At 53.8% G+C, this 21,728-nt stretch overlaps 4 protein-coding genes across 4 annotated transcripts, besides 1 other annotated feature; 2 read left to right on the top strand and 2 right to left on the bottom strand.

The window, feature by feature from the left end:
• Positions 1–779: 779 nt before the first annotated feature.
• CTAM01_07213 (uncharacterized protein) lies at positions 780–3,768 on the bottom strand (the record flags this gene model as incomplete). Its single annotated transcript, XM_060523237.1, has 3 exons — positions 780–1,007; positions 1,062–3,572; positions 3,763–3,768. The coding sequence occupies 3 exons, from the start codon at positions 3,766–3,768 to the stop codon at positions 780–782; spliced, it is 2,745 nt and encodes a 914-aa protein (XP_060381975.1).
• Positions 3,769–8,120: 4,352 nt separating this feature from the next.
• On the top strand, positions 8,121–9,303 carry CTAM01_07212 (short-chain dehydrogenase; the record flags this gene model as incomplete). The annotated part of the gene is made up of 2 exons (XM_060523236.1): positions 8,121–8,555; positions 8,635–9,303. The coding sequence occupies 2 exons, from the start codon at positions 8,121–8,123 to the stop codon at positions 9,301–9,303; spliced, it is 1,104 nt and encodes a 367-aa protein (XP_060381974.1).
• A 323-nt stretch (positions 9,304–9,626) lies between these two features.
• Positions 9,627–9,695: a sequence feature (Short protein (CTAM01_07211, KAK1498482.1) was converted to a misc_feature.).
• A 3,244-nt stretch (positions 9,696–12,939) lies between these two features.
• Positions 12,940–14,912, bottom strand: CTAM01_07210 (uncharacterized protein; the record flags this gene model as incomplete). Its single annotated transcript, XM_060523235.1, has 2 exons — positions 12,940–14,813; positions 14,903–14,912. 2 exons carry the CDS (start codon positions 14,910–14,912, stop codon positions 12,940–12,942), a joined length of 1,884 nt encoding a protein of 627 aa, XP_060381973.1.
• A 2,066-nt stretch (positions 14,913–16,978) lies between these two features.
• Positions 16,979–19,505, top strand: CTAM01_07209 (WD domain-containing protein; the record flags this gene model as incomplete). The annotated part of the gene is made up of 7 exons (XM_060523234.1): positions 16,979–17,884; positions 17,941–18,108; positions 18,169–18,554; positions 18,614–18,899; positions 18,998–19,192; positions 19,285–19,360; positions 19,435–19,505. Coding segments are annotated over 7 exons (2,088 nt in total), but the record flags the coding sequence as incomplete, so codon positions are not given.
• Between the last annotated feature and the right edge of the window lie 2,223 nt (positions 19,506–21,728).

Here is a 21,728-nt window from a genome sequence, read left to right as displayed (position 1 = left end):
GACCTCTCAGGGATAGACACGACATTCGATTCAAACGGAGGCGAACAGCACCTCAGCTCACTCTCTTTGATCGTTTAGACCTGCAGGTCCCGTCGCAAATTTCTCCTTGCAGACATATACAGTACAGTGTTGGATTCTTCTCAAAGAACTATGGCACACCTCAAAGATACCCTAGACCTCTGAGCAACCTGGGCACGTGAGGTCTAACCTCTTGGATGAGGCCCGGCGGGATGAGGCGGGAGTCCGGAGGCCGGAAGCCGAAACAACGACATCCCAACAACTCGCCCCCGGCTTGGGCAAGGTATTGGGGAAGCACGGAAGCAAGTGAGGAGCAAAGAAATGGATCCACCACATTTGCTGTGGTTGCGCTACTCTATTCTTCTTCCCCGCGTGTCGCGATTGAACCTAAGTAGCCTCCAGAAGATTCCGGTCGCTATGCTAACTGTTTACATGTGCTGCAACAAAAGCACTCCACCGTCCGTCCACCACAAGTCAAGCCAGCAGGATACTAAATATGAAGATATGAAAGGATGTGAAAATGAAGGGACTCGTGGAGGCTTAGCCAAGCCACACATGGGTTCCCCCTTTGAATATATGTTGCACTCAATCCATCAACTCCGCCTTATGCACATACGTTTGGATGATTGCACAGCGCCTTCCAACTAGGTTCGAGACTGCAACAGAGGCAGAGCCTAGGAGTCTCGCCGTCCAAGAATGCCCTTTTCACCAGTAGCTACAGCCACAGCTGTCGCTGCCTCTGCCTCTGCCACCACTGCTTCTCACCACATGTCCTCACGGTCGTCCCGGCGCCTTGCGTCGTCGCTGCCGTCACGCCCGTACTGATCATGATAATACTGCTTGCCAGGCTGAGGGTCATAGCTGTCAGGGCCTTGGTAGCCATTGCTGCGTCCGTTATCCACGTCGCCGCCATGGTCGTACTCGTAAATTTGAGCGTCATCAACGTAGTCCACCTCATCATGAGGATGGTCACCGTATTGGTTTTCGCCCTAGGAATCGAGTCAGCTTGGCTCTCCGGACTAGAGTAGAGATACTTAACATACCCGATGATAGTCAAAGTTGTACTGGCCCGTCGAGTCCTGCTCCCCCGCCTCTTGCTGCTGCTGCTGCTGCTGTTGCTGCGCCAAATACTGCTCTTCCTGTTCTTTGCGGCGACGCTCCTCTTCCAGACGTCTCTGCTGTGGCGACTGAGGAACCTGCATCTGTGGGTGCATGGCCTGAACGATGGCGAGGTAGTTGTACATGAAGTTGCTGAGAAGAACCTGACTCAACAGAGAGCGACGCGGGTTTGCGAGCTTAATGTGAGCCATCCGATAAATCGCTCGTTCCTCGAGCAACGGGAATCTGGTCCAGTGGTAGTCGACATCGGCCTTAAGCGGGCGGTACGGCACCTCCTCCGAGACCCGCAGATGTTGGTTCTTCTTGCTGCTGTTCTCCTTTTCGCTCTTCTTCTTGCCACCGCCAAAGAGGCCCGAGAAGAGACCACCCTCCTTCTCCTTCTTGGCTTCCGACTTCTTGCTCTCCTTCTTTCGCTCTTCGGCCAATTTGTTATCGACGTTGTCGCGGTCCACAATGATACTTTCTCTTCCCTTGGAAGACGCACCCTCGATTGAGTTCTGGAGAACATCCAAACGGGCATTGTCCTGTCCCTTCTCGGCGACTTGCTGCTTTTTCCTCTTCTCTTCTTCCTTCTTCTTTTTGTCCTTGTCGTCACTACCGCCCTTGAGCCACTTTGACCAGCCTCCAGAGGATTTGCTCGAAGATATACTCGAAGCATCATCGTCTCTCTCCTTTCTCAGTTTCTTTTCCACCCTCTTTTCTTCTGGCTTCTTCTCCTCTGGCTGTAGAGTGGGAATGAACGTCAACGTATCGGTTCGGTTTGCGCCACTGCCAGGTAAGACAGATGGGTGGGAGGCCATGTCGTTCAAGGTGTGGTTAGGGGCATTGGTTTGCTGCTGCTTGGGCTGCTGTTGCACCTGTGGCGGTTGTTGAGGTGCCGTAGGTGTTGTCGGGCTTGGCGCAGAGTTGGCTGAACCCGGACGTTTGCTTGAACGAGCGGGAGGCTCGTCCATAAGGGGCTGTGAAGGGGCATGCTGTGAAGATGAGGACCTCTGGGGGAATTGCTGCCTTTGCGCGCTCTCGTCTGTTGCTGGCGACTCAACAATGGCAGGAACCGGGGGCTTGGCATCAGCCGAAACTGAAGATGTTCTCGTTGGGTGTTGCTGTTCAGGACGTGTGCTCAGGGGAGAAACAGGTTCCTCGATTTCGGACGAAGCACCGTCAGAAGTCGTGCCCAGATCTTGAGAGAACTTGTGCTGGCGTCGGACTGAGCGATTGGGGCGCGAGAAATTCTCTGACACTGGCTCTGATTGCGCTCTTTGCTGCGTAGGCAACGGTGGCACTTCGGGCACGTCAGATGGCAGAGGGGGGACCGTATCCGCGGAGTCAGAGGAATCCGTGTGGGCATGTCGATTGGCGACCCGCTTGGAGAATGGCAACCGATCTGAGCGTACACTGCCGTTCTTTCGGTAGGTTGTTCGGGTTGACCTGCGCAGTCCCATACCGGGAGCTACAGGCAAGATGGGCAGATCCTCGGCGCCAGCCTCCGGTTGAGCACCTTCGGAAAGCTCACGCACTACTTTGGAAGGGTCCTTGACTAGTTCGTTCAGGTTGAGCTCAGGAGTTGAATAGTCTCTGAGCGAGCTCTTGCGCCCGAGTCTCTCGGCGCCGTCCACGTACCCAACGGCGCCTCTTCCCCCAGAGTTGTCGATTTGTCGTGAGAGCATGCTCTTCTTTCTCCGCAGGCCGCCGCCAGAATCGCTTCGGCCCATACCGCCGTCACCGGAGTCGCCTGATCGCCGCCGAATAGTCTTGACACGATCCTCTAAGAAGGTCTTGAATTCCGTCGGGGCCAGCTCGGGATGGACTGCCGCAGGAACCCAGAGTAACCGTGAAGGATCATTTTCGTCATCGTCTCCCGTTGGTGCGATAGGAGGCATGGCGACTAGGGACAAGCCGGAAAAGGGGAGCATATCAGGGTCAGCATTGTTTCCGACATCCATAGACATGCGCCGCAGGGCCTGCAAGTTGTTGAGTTCCTGCGCGATGTCGTTGGGGTTCTCGATGCTGCCTAGAGGAAATTGGGAGGACTCGTTCTTAACATCTCGTAAGGAGATTGGCGGCGATTTGGGGCCGTTCTCAAACGACATGCTTCGCTGGCTAGGCGACCGTGTTGGCAAAGTCTGTGAATGTTTGAGAGTCGTGGTGCCATTTTGTGCCATGCCCAAGCCCGTCTTGTCTGACGCTGAACGGATCATCTGCCTACGAGGATCGTCGTCGGAGTGGTCGGATTCGAACTTGTTGTTGAGCTGGTCGGTGTAGGACTGTCCGAGGTAGCTGATGGGTCGGCCATCGCTGTCGTACTCCTCGTCGCCGTAGAGCGTTCCAATGGTCTCGGTCACATGGTGGCTGGGGTCTGAAATTGACAGCTGGCTCGCATGACCGCGTCGACTCGCAAAGCTGCCACCAACATCGGCGCGGGGTCTAGATGAGGTCTGCGGATAGCACGGAGAGTTAGTCAAAGGTGCTGTTCAGGGAAAGGAGGCTCAGTAAGTAAAATTCGAGGCCTGAAATGGAGGCAAAGAAAAGCAGCGCGCCATGCTAAACAAGGACGACTCGCAAGGCTCTCGAAACGTTGGGTGCCAAAGATGGGTGCAGTGGCGAGTTATGGGCAGTTCTACGCACCATCATCTAGGAAAGGAATGGCCTTGAGGAAGGCCGAAAAGCCAATTATTCCCTAGAATACACCACTCGTCTGCCAAATGTCTCGTTCGAAAAAAATGCGTCGTTGAGCTCTCATCTGTCGAGGGTGTAGTGCAGCATAGGCGCGGCGTGTGAGCGACGGGAGTGTCGAAGGCGGGAGTTGGATCAAGGTTGGGATCGGGATACGGATACAGGTATGGATTCTTCGGTCGGCGCGTCGTTCAAGATCGCATGGGGACGGGAGGGAAGTGTATTGGAGCGGTACCCGGGATGTACAACGATAAGAGTTGAAAAGACTGGAGAAGTCCACCGTTGCAAACGAGTGATAGAGAAAAAGCAAGCGGCAAATTATGCTGTTGAGAGCACGGAACAGGCGAGGATGGGTCGGTTCAAGACTGGTCCAGGTGGGCAGTTGGCCGGCGTGTCTTGTGCTAACGTTGTGTTGTGTCGTCGGGTAGTGGTAAGGTAGAGAGAGAGAGAGAGATGATGGTGGAGGTGGTGGTGGTAGGCGAAGTAGTGGTGGAGGAGCAAGGTAGGAAAGGTTGAATGACGGGACGTTGCTAGTTGTTGGAAGTTGTAGCGCTCGGTAAGGCGAATGGTGTCAAACAATCTAATGGTTCGTTCACCTCACCGTCCAGTCTTGTGTCGAGAACTGGAGTTTTTGGAGAAGGTATTTGGGATTGGTGCCAGTGCAGACAACCTTGGAAGAGACAGGCAGACGGGACTGCAGCCAGTCAAGTCAGAAATCAACCCCCTACTGCAGGTCGGGGGAGCGGGCAGAAGACAGAGCGCGAGCGAACGTGAGGGTGACTGGCAGAAAGGGCGATGAACAGGCGCTACCTTCTCCAGTACAGCACCAAAGTCGAGGTCACGTCGTGGAGATCAGATAGTGTACTTGAGGGACCACGGAAGTAGACGGGTACAAGTCTATTTGCAGAGACGATCCCTGAGAGTGTGCCATTATGGGTGTCGGAAGCGAGCGAAATGCTGGGACTGATGAAGTGGAGGTCTGAGGGGAACAAGTACCGAGTACTTGGCTCGACCCCCAATCGGCTGGTGTCATTTGTAGCCTGGAGAGAAGGGCGCCACCAGGACTGCATTAGCGCCAGCCAGACTGGGCTAGGCGTTGCTTTGGAAAAAGCGGCCAGTCAAAGTAAAGTGAGGAAAGTGCGGTGGTCTGGCACAAAAGGCCACCTCCCTGTCACGTGCCCAGCCAAAAGCCAACGGGTGCCTTCAATGAACTGCCAACAATAAGGTACCTTAGGTGCGGACTGCCCAGTTGGCGTACTCATAATATCCCAGGTACCTTACCTCATGTAAGATCATAACGTCCAAGGAGATGTATATGGATACAAAAACGTAGGTAATTCGGTCTGGAAGGCTTTGTGGAATATCCGGGACTGAATTCTTTATCCTTCAACTGGGCATTCAACACCAAGTGGCCCAGGGTCGCGGAAGCAAAGCATCGAATAACCAAAAGATTACCTAATGCACGTAAGGGCATCCTCTTACCTCATGATACATTAGTCTATCGTCCGTTCAGCTGAGTTGGATTGCATTTTGAGTCGTGCATGCGTCCGTACCCGTGCCTGAGCTTACCTAAACCCTACCTACCTAGGCTAAGTGAGGTACGTATCGTCCGTTCACTCTTTGCAGAACTGAAGACAGAGGGGAAGGAGCTGCGAACTGACTGGCTGCCGTTTTGGCATCAAGTTGGGGGCAGACACGGCAGGCGGCAGGATGGATAAATGCATGGGCAGGCACAGCGGGGGGCGCAGAAGAAGGGCGGGGAGGAAGGACAAACAAACCCCGAAAAGAAACGAACAAGAAGAAAAAAAAGATAGCGACTGGCTACACAAGTCTGCAACCTCAACGTTTAGAACGATCAATATTCTCAATCATCGGCGGAACAATACGTAATACCCAAGCAACATGCACAAACCATCAATGACATCGAAGCCTGCAAGGGCCCTCATCGCTGCTACTCCAAGGTACGGATACTCTATACGAATACTCTCGCATCATAGGTCCAAGCCAAGACCCCGACATTTGATGCTGGATCATGACCCGAGTCCGACACAACTGGCTCCGGCCGACTCTCCCCAAAGAGCGCATGCTAACCACGAGGTCCGGATATTGGCAGTGGATGAGACATGGATGGGCCATGGCCGCACTGCGTACGAAGTATACGCAGTACTTCGTACACAATCACTCCGTCATCTCAATTCGCCAAACGACGAAAGGAAATTCGGTCTTTCAGATTACTCGCAATGAAACAAGGAAACCACAATACCGGTTCAGGGCCCTCTCGCTTCTCATCTCTAACTCGAGCTGAATCTGTCACGCTCAAAGCGCGTTTCCCGTCCCCGTCACTGCCACAACCAGATCCGAGCATAGCAGGGACAACCCACCTGGCCCAAGGTCCAAGGGACGACCCATACGCACGCGGCCCTAACATCGTACTTCTATTCACGCCTGCGACACGACACTATCCCTCCAACTTCCTACAAGTGCTCTGTGTTGTGCCACGCAGCTCCACGAGCACGACAGGTTGGCTCTTTAAAGGCACTGCGCCCTCCCGCCAATCCTCGCACCCTCGATGACTGCCCTCAGCTCATGTACTACCTGACTTTTGACGTCGAAACAGCATCGGTCCTTGCTGCTGGCTGCTGCCGAAAATCGACACTAGCACGACCCCGTTTGCCTAGAGTTACAGGGCGATCCCAGAACCCCAACCTGGCCAAAGACAAAGTCCCCAGAATAGCTCACCACTTTATGCCAGGGAACATCGGATCTCAGGACAAGGTTCGGGCGCCTCTTCACTGTTAAGTCACTCAGTCACCAGTGTGCTTTTCTTTTTGTCCGAGGCATGCCTTTATGTTACCTTCTCCACGGCCTCCGAGTCTGTGCCAACGAATACTTCCGCGCTCCAAAGTTGAGGGTTCCCTGAGCAATGCGTGGAATGCAACCCATGCACCATGGCCGACTTCCATTTCCTTCTCGAAGGACTGGATACGGGAGAGACACTGGAGTCTGGAGACCGAGGGCTGGTCAGATGCAGGGCCAGTGGACCGGTCCCCATCGTCACCGCCTCGGGCCCCTATTCACCACCGGCGGCCCCGGCCATCGACGCCGTCTCATCGGGGTCATCTCCCACTTTCGCCCCTTGAGCAAGTTGAGCCCCCTTTGTGCCTAGGGATATTTCTGATTTCAAGGCCCAACCAGCCTCTTGGATCCACTAATACGCCAAAGTGACCTGAATCGGCAATCTCGTTTCCAACGCCCGCGGCCCAACGTCTTTTTTTTTTTTTCATTTTGCCGTTTGCGACTTGCCAAGCACCAAGTTCCCATACGTCAAGAAATCAAGACGTCGAGAACCTTCGCCCCTGTCCACAGGCACAGTCCAACCACCATCGTAATCACGGGTCCACGGCGGTCCATTGCGAAGCGCCCCAGCCGAGTCGCAAAAAAACCGTCGCACGGGGACGACCAACCAGAGGCCGCCCAACTGCGATCGCAGCGTAGCATGTCATCCCATCTGCCGCTTCCTAACAAGGGTGTCGCTGTCCACTGGCATCCAGCGAAGAAGACCCGGCAGCCGGTCATAGGGTAGTCGCTGAACAGTGGAAATGTTAGCCAGAGATAGCGCTAATGAGGTGTATGGCAGCAGCCCTCAACTGGTTGTGCATATGGCTTCGTCGATTTGCGATCGCATCAGCTCGCTGGGCGCATTGTGAGAAATCTCGAAATCAGCATTCTGACTCACGATTACACGGCTTGAGCTCGTTCATGTAATTGCCATCTTCGGTAGCAAGTGTTTGCGATCAAGCGATCGACAATGAAGCATTGGAGTATGCAGCTGAGCCAACTACTGTGTGAAGCTGCGCTGCGGGCTGCAGCGATATGCCGTCTGTCGTCTGTCAAAAGGACGTCTGGGCCCCCAAACATCAGAGTAACACCAATGGAACACGATATCCATCTCCCAGATGCCAGTCGGACGTGTGGCTCGTTGTCCGCATCCTCACCCTTACAGTTGCAACAGACAGGGTCCGCATCCTTCCTTGCAGGCTGGTCGAGAAGTTGAGCCAAAGAGCTTGCACGAGCTATTGAAACTGTGGCGGAATGGGTAGATTTGCAGCAGAAAGTGTGGACTAGACCATCTCGAGCTTTGTCTTACATTGGTCATCCAGCACGATCGACAGTCGAGTTTCCCCGCGCCGCCACACCATCTCCAACGCACGGGAGACCTTGGTGTGCATGATCAGGCTGACGTTCAACTGCAAGGTGTGTGTGTACCAGCCTTCACCAACCCTCGTCATCGCATCACACATCTCAAACCGATGCAGCATATCTGCATGGACGTCGCACCTACTGAAGATAATGCCATGACTACGGATCCCAGTCAAATGGCTTTCCGAGCCGTTACGCACTGGCTCCAGAGCCAGACTCTGCCGGTATTCTGCTGCACTACACCGGGATTCCGGCCGCGGATGCCAACAGACATCGAAGCTGACAGTGTGCCTTTATCACAGTCTCATCTGACCAAGGCGCTGAGCCAGCAAGAGCAGCATCATCAAAGCCAGTCGCCTCAGATCAGCGACGCAGAAACCAGCGAAAGTCTCGCGCGGCGCGCATCATCTGCCCTGTGGACGAAGCCACTGCCACAGCTCCCGCCGCCCAACATGTCCTTGTCGGGCAAAGTCGCCATCGTCACCGGCGGCGCGCGAGGCATCGGCGCCGCCATCGCGTTGAAGCTCGCACGAGAAGGGGCCAGGGTGCGTCTCTACCGACCTCAATCTTGTTGAAATGAGAATTTCGGCTAAAGCTAGATTTTTGTGATTCGCGTGATTAAAGGTCGCCTTCACCTTTGTAAACACTTCATCAATAGCCAAGGCCCATGAGGTCATATCCGAGATCGAGGCCTGCGGGTCCTCGGCGACCGCCATCCAAGCCGACGTCTCCAAGCATCAGAAGAAGGTCATCGAGCGGACCATGATGGCGTTTGGCGTCACCAAGATTGATATCCTCGTTAACAACGCCGCCGCGACGCTCAGCGCGACCCTCGATGACACCACCACCGAGGACTACGACCGCATCTTCGACACCAACACGCGCGCCGTGTTCTTTATGATGCAAGCCGTCAAGCCGCACATTGCGCCGGGCGGTCGCATCATAAACATCTCATCCGTCGCCGCGCGCGCCGATTCGCCGGGCAGCATGGCCTACGCGGGGAGCAAGGCGGCCGTAGAGGCGTTTACGCGCGTCGCGGCGCGGGAGATGGGGCAAGCGCATGGCGTGACTGTGAATTGTATCAGCCCGGGGACGGTCAAGACGGAGATGTTTGACTCGCTGCCCGATGACCAGCGCAGCGCCGACTTGGAGAGGGCCTCGCTTACGCCCGCCGAGGCGAGACTGGGCGCCGTTGAGGACATTGCCGACGTTGTTGCGTTTGTGGCGAGCGACGAGTCGAGGTGGATTACGGGGACGGTGATTCCCGTCAACGGAGGCCGTTTGATGAACTGAGGCGGTGATGAGTGAGTTCCTCCGAACTCACGGCTGATGGAAGTATGCGACTGAGTGGCCGATGGAGAGTATCATGAGGGATGCGAAAAGTTATTTATATGCTGGCCGGCCTATGGGACACAAATGGGAAAGAGGAGGGTCGGTTTTGACAAGGCTGTATAACAAGTCAAGTGTACGATGTGAGTCTGGGTCTGAGACATCGGGATGAATTTTCTTGTATTCGTTCCTTGGCTTTTTTTTTCTCTTCTGGTCTTCCTTGGGTAACAATACGGGTGTCTCTGGGTCTTCCGGGTTTGGGTTTCTATCTGGTGGGAGTGTCGGTCATGCAGTGCTACATGAAGCTGTACTTTTGGTTTTTCTTGGGATTGCCTGTCAGCTTGTTTGGGAGCTGAATTTCTTCTTCCTCTTCATGTATGGTAACGACTTTTGAAATTTCTCGAGTACACGGCCGGAAACAGTCTGGAATACCACTTACGAATTTGCTTTTATGTATCGGTCTTGCGGAAGCTGTGAGCTGGTGTGATGTGATGTGAGACTGAGGCAGATGTTGGTGGTCGGGCCAGCGGCCTTCATATATAAAGACGGAGCCAGCTCTCGCTATGGTATGTTCGTCATGTCTATGGTCTTGGCTCCTTTCTGGGTAGGAACAGAAGAGATTGGGTGGCCTCATTTCCACTGAGGAGAACTGGGAGCTGAGGTAGGAGGATTGGAGAATGTGGATACGAGAGTAAAGGCTGGGCAGACGCTCGTGTGATCAAGCCAAGCGTGTCTCACCCACTCTGTTGTCTTGTAGGGTCCCTGTATATTCATCCGCGCGGAACGAATAATAATATGGCGTCGATGAGGGTTAAAGAGAGATGTCTGGAGATGTTTTGAGGCGTAAGGTAAGTCAGGTGCTTGTTTGGGCTTGGGCTCAAGCACTTTCTGTAACAGGATGCCGATATGTCCAGCCTTCTAAAGGTACCTCGCAGTGGTTCTTACCAGCTAGAATGATCGCTGGCGTAAGCTGTGCCTTTTATATTGCCTCTCACATGGCCTCCTTCCTCATTTGACACTTCGAGGTCTCCGGAACCACGTACTGAATCTATTGAGTCGTTGGATTCGGTCAGACAAAATGGCATAAAAGCCCTCTTTACTTTCTCGCTTGCCGGCCTCGGGACATAAAGTGTTTATTGCTGTCGATTACGGGAACCAGATGCATGATAGCATGTCCATTTCGGAATCAGTTAGAGCTGGTCAGCAGCTAGCCAATACCGATCGCGTGCTTGTCGACACTTCTTGTACCGTTCAAAGATAGGTACCAGTGTAAATGTAGAAAGGAGACTCGCCCACAGCAAACCCCCAGTCCGGCATGGAATAATAGACCAGCATACTGTAAATCGGCTTCTCATTTTACAGAACCGGCCATATCTCCACATAGCTCGTTGCCACATCCCGAAATCAAAACCTGAAATGTTATTCTCCCATCGCTCACGCCATGGCGAGAGGGGCATGACTCCTGCTTCTAGCTCCCATCGCTTCGAATAATCAAACATATTGACTAGCCTCTCCTCTCGAGCTCATTATACAGCCATGATGTCCTACATCCCTGTCTTCATGAGCGCGCCGAAGAAGAAAGCTGAAGCGAAAAGTAATCCGTGGAATGACGGCTGGGCTGCTTTCTGACCCCTTCCGTAAGCTCTAGGAGGCCCGCGAACATACCTTTCAGAGATCAAGTAATCGGTGGCAAGGAGGATGCGGAAAAACATTAACTGAGGCGTCTGGGGCCAGGCCTTCTCATGCCATGGTTTCTGGAACATTTCATGGGATCGATGCATGGTCATGAGTATATATATCCTAGAACAAGGTCGAAAATGTGAGTGTTGATCCTGACGCATACGAAGAGACACCGAGAATGCTACCCATCATAGATTACAATCTCTGGTCTGCGTCTAACGCAGGCGCTTGGAGAGAAGACGCTGAGTCCATGGCAGCGAAAGGTAGGAGCCACCCAAACGTCAAGAATTATCGAGGCCTCCCTCACGCCCTGTTTGATACCATACGAAGTCGCACATGACATTGCCGCCGCACTGCCTCATTAAAACACAGATCTAATTTGGCCTTCTAGTATCAAACCACTGCCTCCGTCAACTTTCCTTGGCGGCACCATTGCAGACTGGTTTTGTGCCGTTTGCCCTAGTACTATGAACCAGGACGACGCGGCTGAGAGGTCAACTTGCTGTCGTCCATTACAGCATATAGAAACATCTCGCTTATTAATCACTTTCTGCCAGCAACGTGATATACGTCGGAGAATACGGTGGCGATGTGAGTTGCTGCCATATGACGGAGGACTCTGGTCATGTTTAAATAGCAATGTCCTAAGTCCCTCCTTAACATGGGGTCCTCGAAGTAAGTGAACTCATACGCATCGGAAATTAGCGAATTGGACGCAGAGGTTTTGGACGCGGTTGAATCTTGCTTTGCATTGCCGAATATTATATAGTCTGTAGAGAGAAACAAGAGCCGTTAAACTAGTTGAACCTTCTACCGGAAGATACACACCCGGCATTGCGGCACTGCTGTCCTGGCCCTCGCGAGCGTTTATTTGTTGACCTCTCTCTAAGCTATCGCTCACAAGCGCGACTAGCTTTGCAAGGCGATCCGTATCTTCGATGAGAAGGCCTTTGCCGCCGCTCATTTCTCTCAACCGTATATGCTTTGGCCGTTCGCTACGGGGGAGAAGACACATCTGACATTTGAACAACTTTCTGACCTGGAAGGGCACTCATGACCATATCTTCCTGAGACGGAGGTAGAGGCTTCATAGGTCGAGCATAGATTCTGCGCTATACACCAGCAGAGCCCAGAAGTTCAAGATGTCAGCTTCGCACAACGGGCGGATGGAACATTTAGGGCTACAAGCTATGTTACGTTTCTACTTTGGTTTAGGAAGGCCCAAATTGAGAAAAGATCTCAAAGAAATCATCCAAGGTATCATACCTATATGCTAGTCTATCCAAACGTTAAGTGCCTCAATGTAGTTCTCTGGCCTCGCGAGGGTATTGGACGGAGACAGCCGGCCGCCAACACATTGCCATCGACTGCATGGCCACGAACCTACCAGTAGGTCAACATAACCGCTGGGAAGTAATAACAAAGAGGAGTCTTCTTTTGACCTACCAAACCCCGTGAGCTTCTTGGTTTCTTGTGCCCGTATTCGTGCAGAGATACGTACGCATAGACAACTGGTGTTCACCTACGAAAGTCTGCTTTCAGACACACCGCCATTATATGTGGCGCATGTTCAGTATTATGAACGGGAGAAAGAGAGTACTTTGGGAAGATTGGGTGAGTTCGAGTGACAATGGACCAGTAGACAACACCCTTGAGAGACGATGAACAGTCTTGACTAAATGAAATCGGGACGGCATACTTCAGGCATTTGAGCATAGGGACAAGAGACATTCGACCTGACAAATGTGATGATATTGCGTTTGATTAGAGACTAAGTTCCTAGTTATATGTGTAGGGCGGAGTTGGGTATCATAATTGTAATTGTATTTCAACGAGTGGATGATGAGACGTGCGAAATCGCGCCAACTCCGAGCAGATGCAAGCGGGAGGAAAACAAAGCGCCTAGACTCTAGCCCTCTTCTAAGCGGACGTCGTCGATCGTCGCCAGATCATGAAAGCCGCAACTCCAGCGCAGGCCGTCGCGCCCAGGGCGAGATAGAGGCTTGTACGGTCTGGCGGCTCCTCTTCGCTCCGAGGGAAAGCGGTGCTGGGATTCGTCGCCGCCTCGGCAAGGGCAATGAACAGCTCGCTGATACTGGACCACTTTACTGTGACGTGAAGGGGCGTGCTCATCATGAGGCTTGACGTGTACGTGTCTGGCTGCGTCTCGCTGCGCTGCGTTGTCTTGTCCTTGTCCGCCTTCAGAGCTGTGTAGATGTTGGGAAGGTCGTCCAGTTGCGGGTAGCGCTTGCGCAGGTCGACGATGTGAGAGAAGGAGTCGGGATCCGAGGAATCGTACGTATAGCAAATAAGGTCGCAAGCGTCGAGCTTGGCCTGATTCTCCAAGATGGCGGGCTCGAGCTCACCCAGCTCTTCCATAATCATGTAACACTGCTTGCCGCCAGGAAGCTCTACGCTGTTGACGGCTCGGCGCGGCTTGATCGTCGGTCGGTGGAGAGTGTCAAACGGCCTATTCAGGAAGGCGTCCAGCAATGAAGATTTGCCGGCCCCTGAAGCACCCAAGACGTAACACAGCACGACATTGCGTTCTACCTTGCCTGGGCGTCTCCTGCGCTTGCGCGACTTGGTCACCTTCAGAGCAGCTGTCGTGGTTTCCCTGGCGGTTGCAGGTTCGAAGCCAAGGTACGCCAGATACTCGAGCGTGGTCTTGGGCTCCATAAAGGTGGTCATGCTCCATTGAGCGAGCCATCCTTGCAGTGTGACGTGCCCAGCCTCGTTGCGTACGGTCGACGATGGGAAGGATGTTTCGATCCAGGAGGCAGGAAGTCCTGGCGTCGGCGCGAAGAGGGCCTCTAGCTCTTTGTCGTTGAGACCTCCATCGTTGTCCTTGTCGAATAGCAAGAACAAATCGACGAAGAAGCGATAGCCAGCCGGGCTCAGTTCTGCTGATGAATACTCGGGTACATCAAACTTGGGTCGCAAGAAGCTGTCTTCCAAGCTCAAGCTGTCTGTGTAGCGGAACTTGCGCAGTATGATCCATATCGTCTCGTGCCGACCCTTCTCCGCGTAGAGTTTGTTGAGTTGCAAGAACCCGCTCTGGTCGATACCCTTCTCGGTCGATAAGTGCGGGACAGACTTGCCAATCGACAGCTTAATGTTCTCGAGATCTTCGGGAGTTAGGGGCTTGTCGAAGCACTTGGACTGGAAGTTGTGCATCTCTTGATCGTTGAGCCACCCGTCTTGGTCCTTATCGCACAGGTAGAAAATGCGTTTGAGGGCGTCGACACAAGCCGGCTTCAAATTCCCCTCCTTGTAATCGAACAGCGGGGCGATGGGGTGGGTGACGGCCTTTTGGCATAGGAAGAAAACTTCGTTGACGTTGCGGTGCTCCCTCGCGCTCGAGCGGATGCACGAATCGATCTCGCGGAACTCGGACATAACAGGAAGCATCTCGCCTTCGACCACCTGCGGCGTGTTTCCTTCGCCCGTCAGGTCGGATTTATTCGCACAGAGCACGACTGGAACATTGACGCCGAGGGAGCGGAAGTAAGGCATCCAGAACAGGGCGACGCGCTCATAGCTGTAGTGGTCTGAGTAGACGAGGAGGATGACGTTGCATTTTCGTATCTCTTTCCTGAGGGTTGTTCGGTCCTGAGGGCGGGCAGAGGTGTCGACAATAGTGGTCGTTACGTTCTCGGGGGTGCCCAGCTGTGGAGGGATCGTGATGGAGGGGAGGACGGATTGGATCTTATTGGAGATGAAGACATCTTTGACGAGCGACGCAATGAGGCTGGACTTGCCGGTGCCCTCATCACCGCAAACGCAGATGCGCACTATGGAGTAGCAAACGTGGTCAGTAGGAAGCTTGACAGAGAGAACAGCGGTGGAATGGAGCTCAGCTCCTCCTCGTCAGGCCACCTACCAGAAGCCATGGTTACGGTATTTACAGCTCGAACAAATGCTCCTATTGCGAATCCATGGCAGGGTCTATGGTGAATGACTGCTACAAGGAGGTCGATTTGATGAAGCGGATCGCCGTTTGAGGTGGGAACTGCTGGCTGAAGATGGCTGCTTTTTCTTGATGGAATTGGCCCAACGGGCTTGTAGAAGCTTTGGAGCGGGTAGGACGGGAGCTGCAGGTCGACGGGGATGACGACCTGATTTACAAGGATGGGTCCGGTGGGGTAGGTGGGAAGGCACTGATAGCACAGCGGCCAGCGCGTCTGGCGATGCAAGTTACGGTCACCAGGGAGGTCACTCACGCTGAAGCATTTTGATGGATTACGTAAGTTTTCCTGGAATAAGACACAATATCAGCTTCTCTTCGTACACTCTCGTGAAGAACAAGAAGGGAGAACCTAAATCTTGGTGGTTGCGGGCCCCGTACGAGACTCGCAGAACTCTCACACCTCTCCTTTTGCGTTCAGCGGCCATGCTAGAAACATGTGCTGGTACTTACAGAGCTGGGTCATTCTCTTCATTTCTTACTTCAGGTACCTAGGTTCCATACCCAAGAAAACAATATGCTTCAAGACAGGCAGTCCCGGATAGATGGCTCCGTGTGCCCCAGACCGAGACATGTCTTTACGTAAGTTTTGGACCCCATTCAACGAACTCTTACGGATTGGTTTAGCAGTGACATCTCAAACTTTGACCACAATGGTTTGTGATGTATCAGGACAACCCATTTTTGCCAGATGAACTCTGAGTATATATCAACTTGATCTTATTAACTAAACTTCATCTGAGCACATTCGGTCTACGAACTGGTCTTGAGAATTACAAAATACCTACAGCACCCCTGCCTCGTTCTTCAACCTTCTTACCCCACACTTTACCTAACATGCCGTTGTTGTTGTTTCCTCCAGAATGAACCCATAGTCAGGGACACTGGACTCTTCTGATGCTGGCCGGGTTGTTGGGGAATAGGTACACTATATCCGAACTATAGTATTCCTCCCCACAGTCTGTCAGTCGGGGATCCTCCACTCTTCCCTCCACCCCTCCCATCTTGCATCCCCATCCCACCACTCACGTCGCAGCAATCCTTCTCCGCGTCTGACCCGGGGGCCCTCGTTCCCCTGGAATAAGCCATGCCCCAATACCCCCAACCTGCAGTATCGCTTTCCCCTGCCACGCTTGCTGACCTGCCACGCCTCCCCATGAAGACAGAGCCCTGGTGTTGGGAAAATGGGGATAATTGGCACATCCGCCGGGGGGTAAGGTAAGAAATCATGTGCGAGAAATGGGCGGGGAACCCGAATTGGAAACGAGCAGGCGCAGCCTTGGGGGTTCTTGACTGATTGTGGAGGGTTGTGGTTGGCGCGCACCTTTACACTCCTTTAGCCTGGGACGAACCAACCCCGGATCGGAACCGAACCCGCCTATTCGTGCCTACACCTACCTTACACCTTCAACCTCTCTCTTTCTTACCTACTCACCTCGCTCTGTTAATAAGGTGCTACACCACCACCACATCCCTCCTCCGCGCCGCACATGAACTCCTCTTGAGTTCATCTGGTCATTCGCGGCGACACATCTCCGCTGCCTTCTCCCTGTCCACACCTACCCGTCGCGCCTGACTTCCACCGTCCGATCGTCGAACCCTCACCAAAAAGCCGTCCGTCTCTTTCTGTCACTGCCGTTATACGTGCGACCTTCCCGAAACGTCGACCTTGTCAGCCTCGGCCGTCGCCCGTCACCCGTCATCCGATTACCCGTTATCAACAAGGCCCAGGAACCTCCACTCGCGGGGCCGCCAGTGACGTGAGGCGGAGCCGATCAGAACGCACCCAGACCACCGTCCCGAGCGCCCGACGATAACCACCTCCAACCACCTCACCTTCCGACGTCGCGGTTCAACCCTCGCGTGCCTTTGATCGATATTTGCCCACGTAGCAATTGAACACCGCAATAGATCTGGATCATACATAATACTAGCCCATCATGTTGTGAGTTTACCCGACCTCGGCTGGTCCTTGCCCGCGGACAAATTCAGCCAGCACCTATCCAAACCCAGCCGTCCAACCTGCGCCATACCAAACATCACGCAGGCACGAGACAGCATTTTCCAGCCTCGTTCCAGCCGCACACTCCAGAAAACTTTGCCCACAATGTTGGTATCTTCAAAGACAGAGCAGCAGCTGACAATTGCACTCCGTGCGACACCAAAAGCGTCCTTCCCCCTCCCCCGCGATACCCCTCGCACTCGGGCGCCTACGGCGCAATCGGCGCCGGCATCGCCCCCATGATCGAGACGAACAACATTCTCTCCAACCCCGAAGGCCCTGACTACCAGTTCCTCGTCGGTGAGGGTACCTACGTCCTCAAAGAGTGCCTCCATCTCGCCACACCTCCACCGCATCCCTCTGAGGCCCCCGTCGTCAATCCGAACCCGCTCGCCACGACGCCCCAGCCCGCCTCCGCTGGCACCAAGCTCTCCCTCATATCTCTCGACGTCCGCGCCGCGCCCCCCTTCTTCTACAACAAGGGCGCCAGCACATCCACCACGCTCTCCTCCTCCCTCGGCGGCGACATCCAGGAGCACCCTAACGAAGGGCGGTATTCTACCGAGGCAGGGCTCAGCAGCGATGGAGGGGACGGCCGCGGTGCCTCCCTCAGCGACGGCGTCGCGCCCCCGACGTCGTCATTGACCATGGTGTCGGCTCCGGCATTCGGGGACGGAAACTCGGCGCTCGCGCCGGCCAATACTAAGGACGCGACCAAGAAGAAGGTGGCCAAACCCAAGAACAACATGACCAAGAGCAACTCGTCCTTCATTTCTAGAGTCATTGTGAACGAGAGCTTGGCCAAGAAGCTTCAGGAGCGGCCTACGGACGGCGTTTTTGCGTTTGCCAATATCAATCGAGCGTTTCAGTGGCTGGATCTGTCATCACCAACAAAGGTTGGGCTTCCCACGTATCGACGTTGCTGCGGATCACTTTACTGACGAGGTTGAAGGCCGACTACTTGACCAAGATTCTGTTTACAAAGGCTCATTGCCTGTGTCACGACGTGAACCCCATCACCAAGAACATTGCTCATATTGATGTAATCATGGGCTTCTCAACGGGAGAAATCATCTGGTGGGAGCCTGTTTCTCAACGGTATACTCGGTTGAACAAGAATGTAAGTCTTGGAAACCGCACTTTGAAGCGTGTGAAATCAGGTAGACTGACCGTGCCCCAGGGCATCATCAACGGCACACCGGTATCAGAGATCCGTTGGATACCAGGCTCCGAGTCCCTCTTCCTAGCAGCGCACATGGACGGCTCGCTGGTGGTCTACGACAAGGACAAGGAGGACGCGCAGTTCTCCCCAGAGGAGGAGCAGCTTGCGACCAACGGCTCGTCAACAAACGGAGAGAGCGATTCGTCGACCAACGGCGTCAACCACAACCTCAAGATCCAGATCAACAAGTCTGTCCACTCAAAGAACCAAAAGACGAACCCCGTGGCATCATGGAAGCTGTCGAATCAGCGCATCAACGCGTTTGCTTTCAGCCCGGACAATAGGCACCTGGCAGTCGTCTCGGAGGACGGCTCGCTCCGCATTATTGATTACTTGAAAGAAGAGTATGTTTGAGAGCTCTGCCGATGCTCTGGCGTGACTTGCCCTAACTGACACGACACAGGTTGCTGGATCTCTACAACTCGTACTACGGCGGCTTCATCTGCATCACATGGTCACCGGACGGTAAATACGTTCTGACGGGAGGCCAAGATGACCTCATCTCCATCTGGTCCGTCGTAGACTCGGCCATTGTCGCCCGCTGTCAAGGTCACCAGTCGTGGGTGACATCGGTGGCATTCGACCCGTGGCGTTGCGACGACAGGAACTATCGGTTCGGCAGTGTCGGCGAAGACTGCAGGTTATGCCTGTGGGATTTCAACGTCGGCATGCTGCACCGGCCCAAGGCGGTACGTCGTTTTGTTCCGGCTCCCCAATTTCCCCGCGTCGAATCGGGAACCTCGGAGAGGGGGCGTGAGACCAAAAAAAAGCTGACTTGTCGATGTAGGCTTCCGTTCATCACCGAGGCTCCGTATCATCACGGTTCGCCAATCCCTTGCAGAGACAAGAGACGGCCAACACGTCGGCGAGCCGCATCCGGTCCAACTCGACTCTGTCTGGAGGGGCAGTGGACGAAGACGGCAGCAGCATCGTTCATCCTGTCGAGCCTCGTGCGAGGATCGCCATGCTACCTCCTGTTTCTGTATGTTGCCTCGGTTCCTCACTTCCACATGAAGTTCTACATCTTGTCAACTTTTTCTTCTTCTCGAGGATGCTAACACTATCGACAAATAGTCCAAGGCAGTTGATACCCATCCCCTGTGCTGGCTGGAATTCACAGAAGAAGCCATCATCACAAGTTGCAAGAATGGTAAGCCATTGGACCTCGCACCGAGGTGTTACAAGCCTCAACGGATACATGCTGACATGTGAACCCCCCAAAAGGCCATATCAGAACATGGAATAGGCCGACTGATGCCCCGGTGCCGACGGAGGGTGCCTCTCAACCATCTTAGCCGCATACTCGTCTTTTGGTGGAATGATAATGAGTTGGCTACCCTTTTGTCTTTCGTTTCGTTGCAGATATTGGGGGAGTCGAGGTGTAGAAATCATGTCAGCCGATGCATCACCCCTCTACGCGGGGGCTTTGTCCATAATTCTTTTCCAAAAGTGCTTTTTCGCTCAATTTCAATCAAACCATCCATGTCCAACTGCAGTATTATGTGTCAAAAGATGTCATTTCAACTCTCTTTTCGGTTTTTGCCTCAATGCTCTGTTGATGTGCGTTTCCATCATGAGGGTTTCGAGATGATCATGACGTGACGCGATCTGCATGTGATTTGAGGATCCCCAAAGATGTCCAGGAGTTCCCACTGTGAAAAGGATGCGCCACTCTTGAGACACAAAGCTGCATTGGCAGCACTGGCAGCGAAATCAAAGATGCGGCTCCGTAGTATAATAGTGGGCTCTGGGCTTCTGTACATCGGTCGAGAGCGTCGATGGACCCCCTTGGCCCTAGTGTTCCATTGGGGGCCCCTCCTTACAAGTTACCAGCCACAATTGACTCTGTGTGTATCTCTGCGACATCGGTTCGTCGACAATCCGTTGGTTGTCGCACGGCGGCGCGTGGTGTACGAACACACTACGGTGAGAGAGAGAGTGCGTGGGGGCTCCACCACGCTCGACGCCACGCCCAGCCATGTTTGATGGAAATGGCAACAAAACGGGTTACGTCTGCATGTAGCAGTGGGTAGCGGGAACAAACGCAATCCAAGCTTGGCTCAGCCGCCAAATATTGCAGGGCCCAGGCACCCAGTGAAACATCAGAGACAGAGAAACGGGAGAGCGGGAGAGGAAACCCGGCCCAGGAAAAAAAAGAGTCTATCAAGTTCCCGATCCACGCTCGACGAAAAGAAGCCGGGACGAAAAGTCGAACGGTTACCGGCGCAGACTTGCAGGGTCATTGATGCCTGGGCTACGTCGTCCCGTTCCTGACCCGGGAAAGGTAGATAGCACATGCTTCTGGAACGGCGTCCATATTGTTCAAGGACGAATCGAAACGGGACCCCTCCTTCAATAAAGTCATGGATCATTGACCTTTTTTACTTGTCAGAAAGCAGGGAATGGAAATTCCCGATGTCCCCACTGTTAATTTGATATGCGATAGGTTCCTGGGAGTCTGCTACAGGTCAAAGACGAGTAAGAATGGGTGTCGTGGTATCCGTATCCGTAACACGAAGAAAAACACCTCGTTGAGCGAAACCTGGCGGAGCCTTTTTCACATGTTGTTGGTGGTGAATGGCGGCCTCGACACGCGGCGCCATAGAAGCAGGGTAGATGCTGAGGCTCTTACTCGTCGTCCAACGAGACTTTGATGAGGCTTTTTGAGCGGTGCAGCCGCAAAGTGTTTTAATGTGCAGTAGTATCGCCGCAATGTGTGTCTGAGATGCATGCGGGCGTATCGGGAGATCCACGTGTATGGATGCAGAGCACTGTTGGAAAATTTTCCCTATGTCGCCGCAAGCTTCGATCATTGAAGCTTCAAACCTTCACGCCCCTCTGTAGTGACAAGGCGTTGGCGCGCCGCGCAGATAACGGGTAGACGGCCCACACTGAGCGGTTTGTGTGCACCTGCATATCAAGGAGCTTACCCTAGCGTGCCTAGGGAACTCGGGAGCCAGGAAGCAAGGCTGAGGACGAGTCCCACAATCGTGGTCTAAAGTGAAGGTCCTACAGGTCGAAGCCGGTCTGTATGTAGTCTATACTGCTACAGGAAGGGTGCGGTATCAAGGTTTCCATCCCAGGAAGCCCAGGAATGTATTAAGAGGTGCGGCGTGGCCCCTCCTTTTTTTCACCGCTGCAAAGGGCCGAAGGTGAGAGATTTCGGAGAGTGGATATGCGCAGGCGGCGGTAGTTGGCGAGATTTTGAGATGGGGCCAAGCTTCGTGACTCAACCTGGCTTGGTGCCCGAGATGGATCTTGCCCAGTTCAACATTGTTGAAACGATGGGCCTGTTTGGTGATTTGACCACGTTCAGCGACGCAGCGAGCCTCTCGTACACATCTGTTGCCATGTGCAGCAATTTACCAAGACGGGAGAACGCATAACCGCTGCAGTTGAACATGTCTGGACGACCCGCTCAGTTCCGACGGTTCTCATTCGATTTTGCAAGCGAAGATGAGCAATGAACGATGCTCAGGCCATGATGTGCACTGGGGCGAGACAGAACGGCCCAGACG

Source organism: Colletotrichum tamarilloi, assembly GCF_030869305.1.
Source record: "Colletotrichum tamarilloi strain Tom-12 chromosome Unknown Scaffold_22.1, whole genome shotgun sequence".
NCBI lineage: Eukaryota > Fungi > Ascomycota > Sordariomycetes > Glomerellales > Glomerellaceae > Colletotrichum > Colletotrichum tamarilloi.
This window is presented reverse-complemented; position numbering and strand designations above follow the sequence as displayed.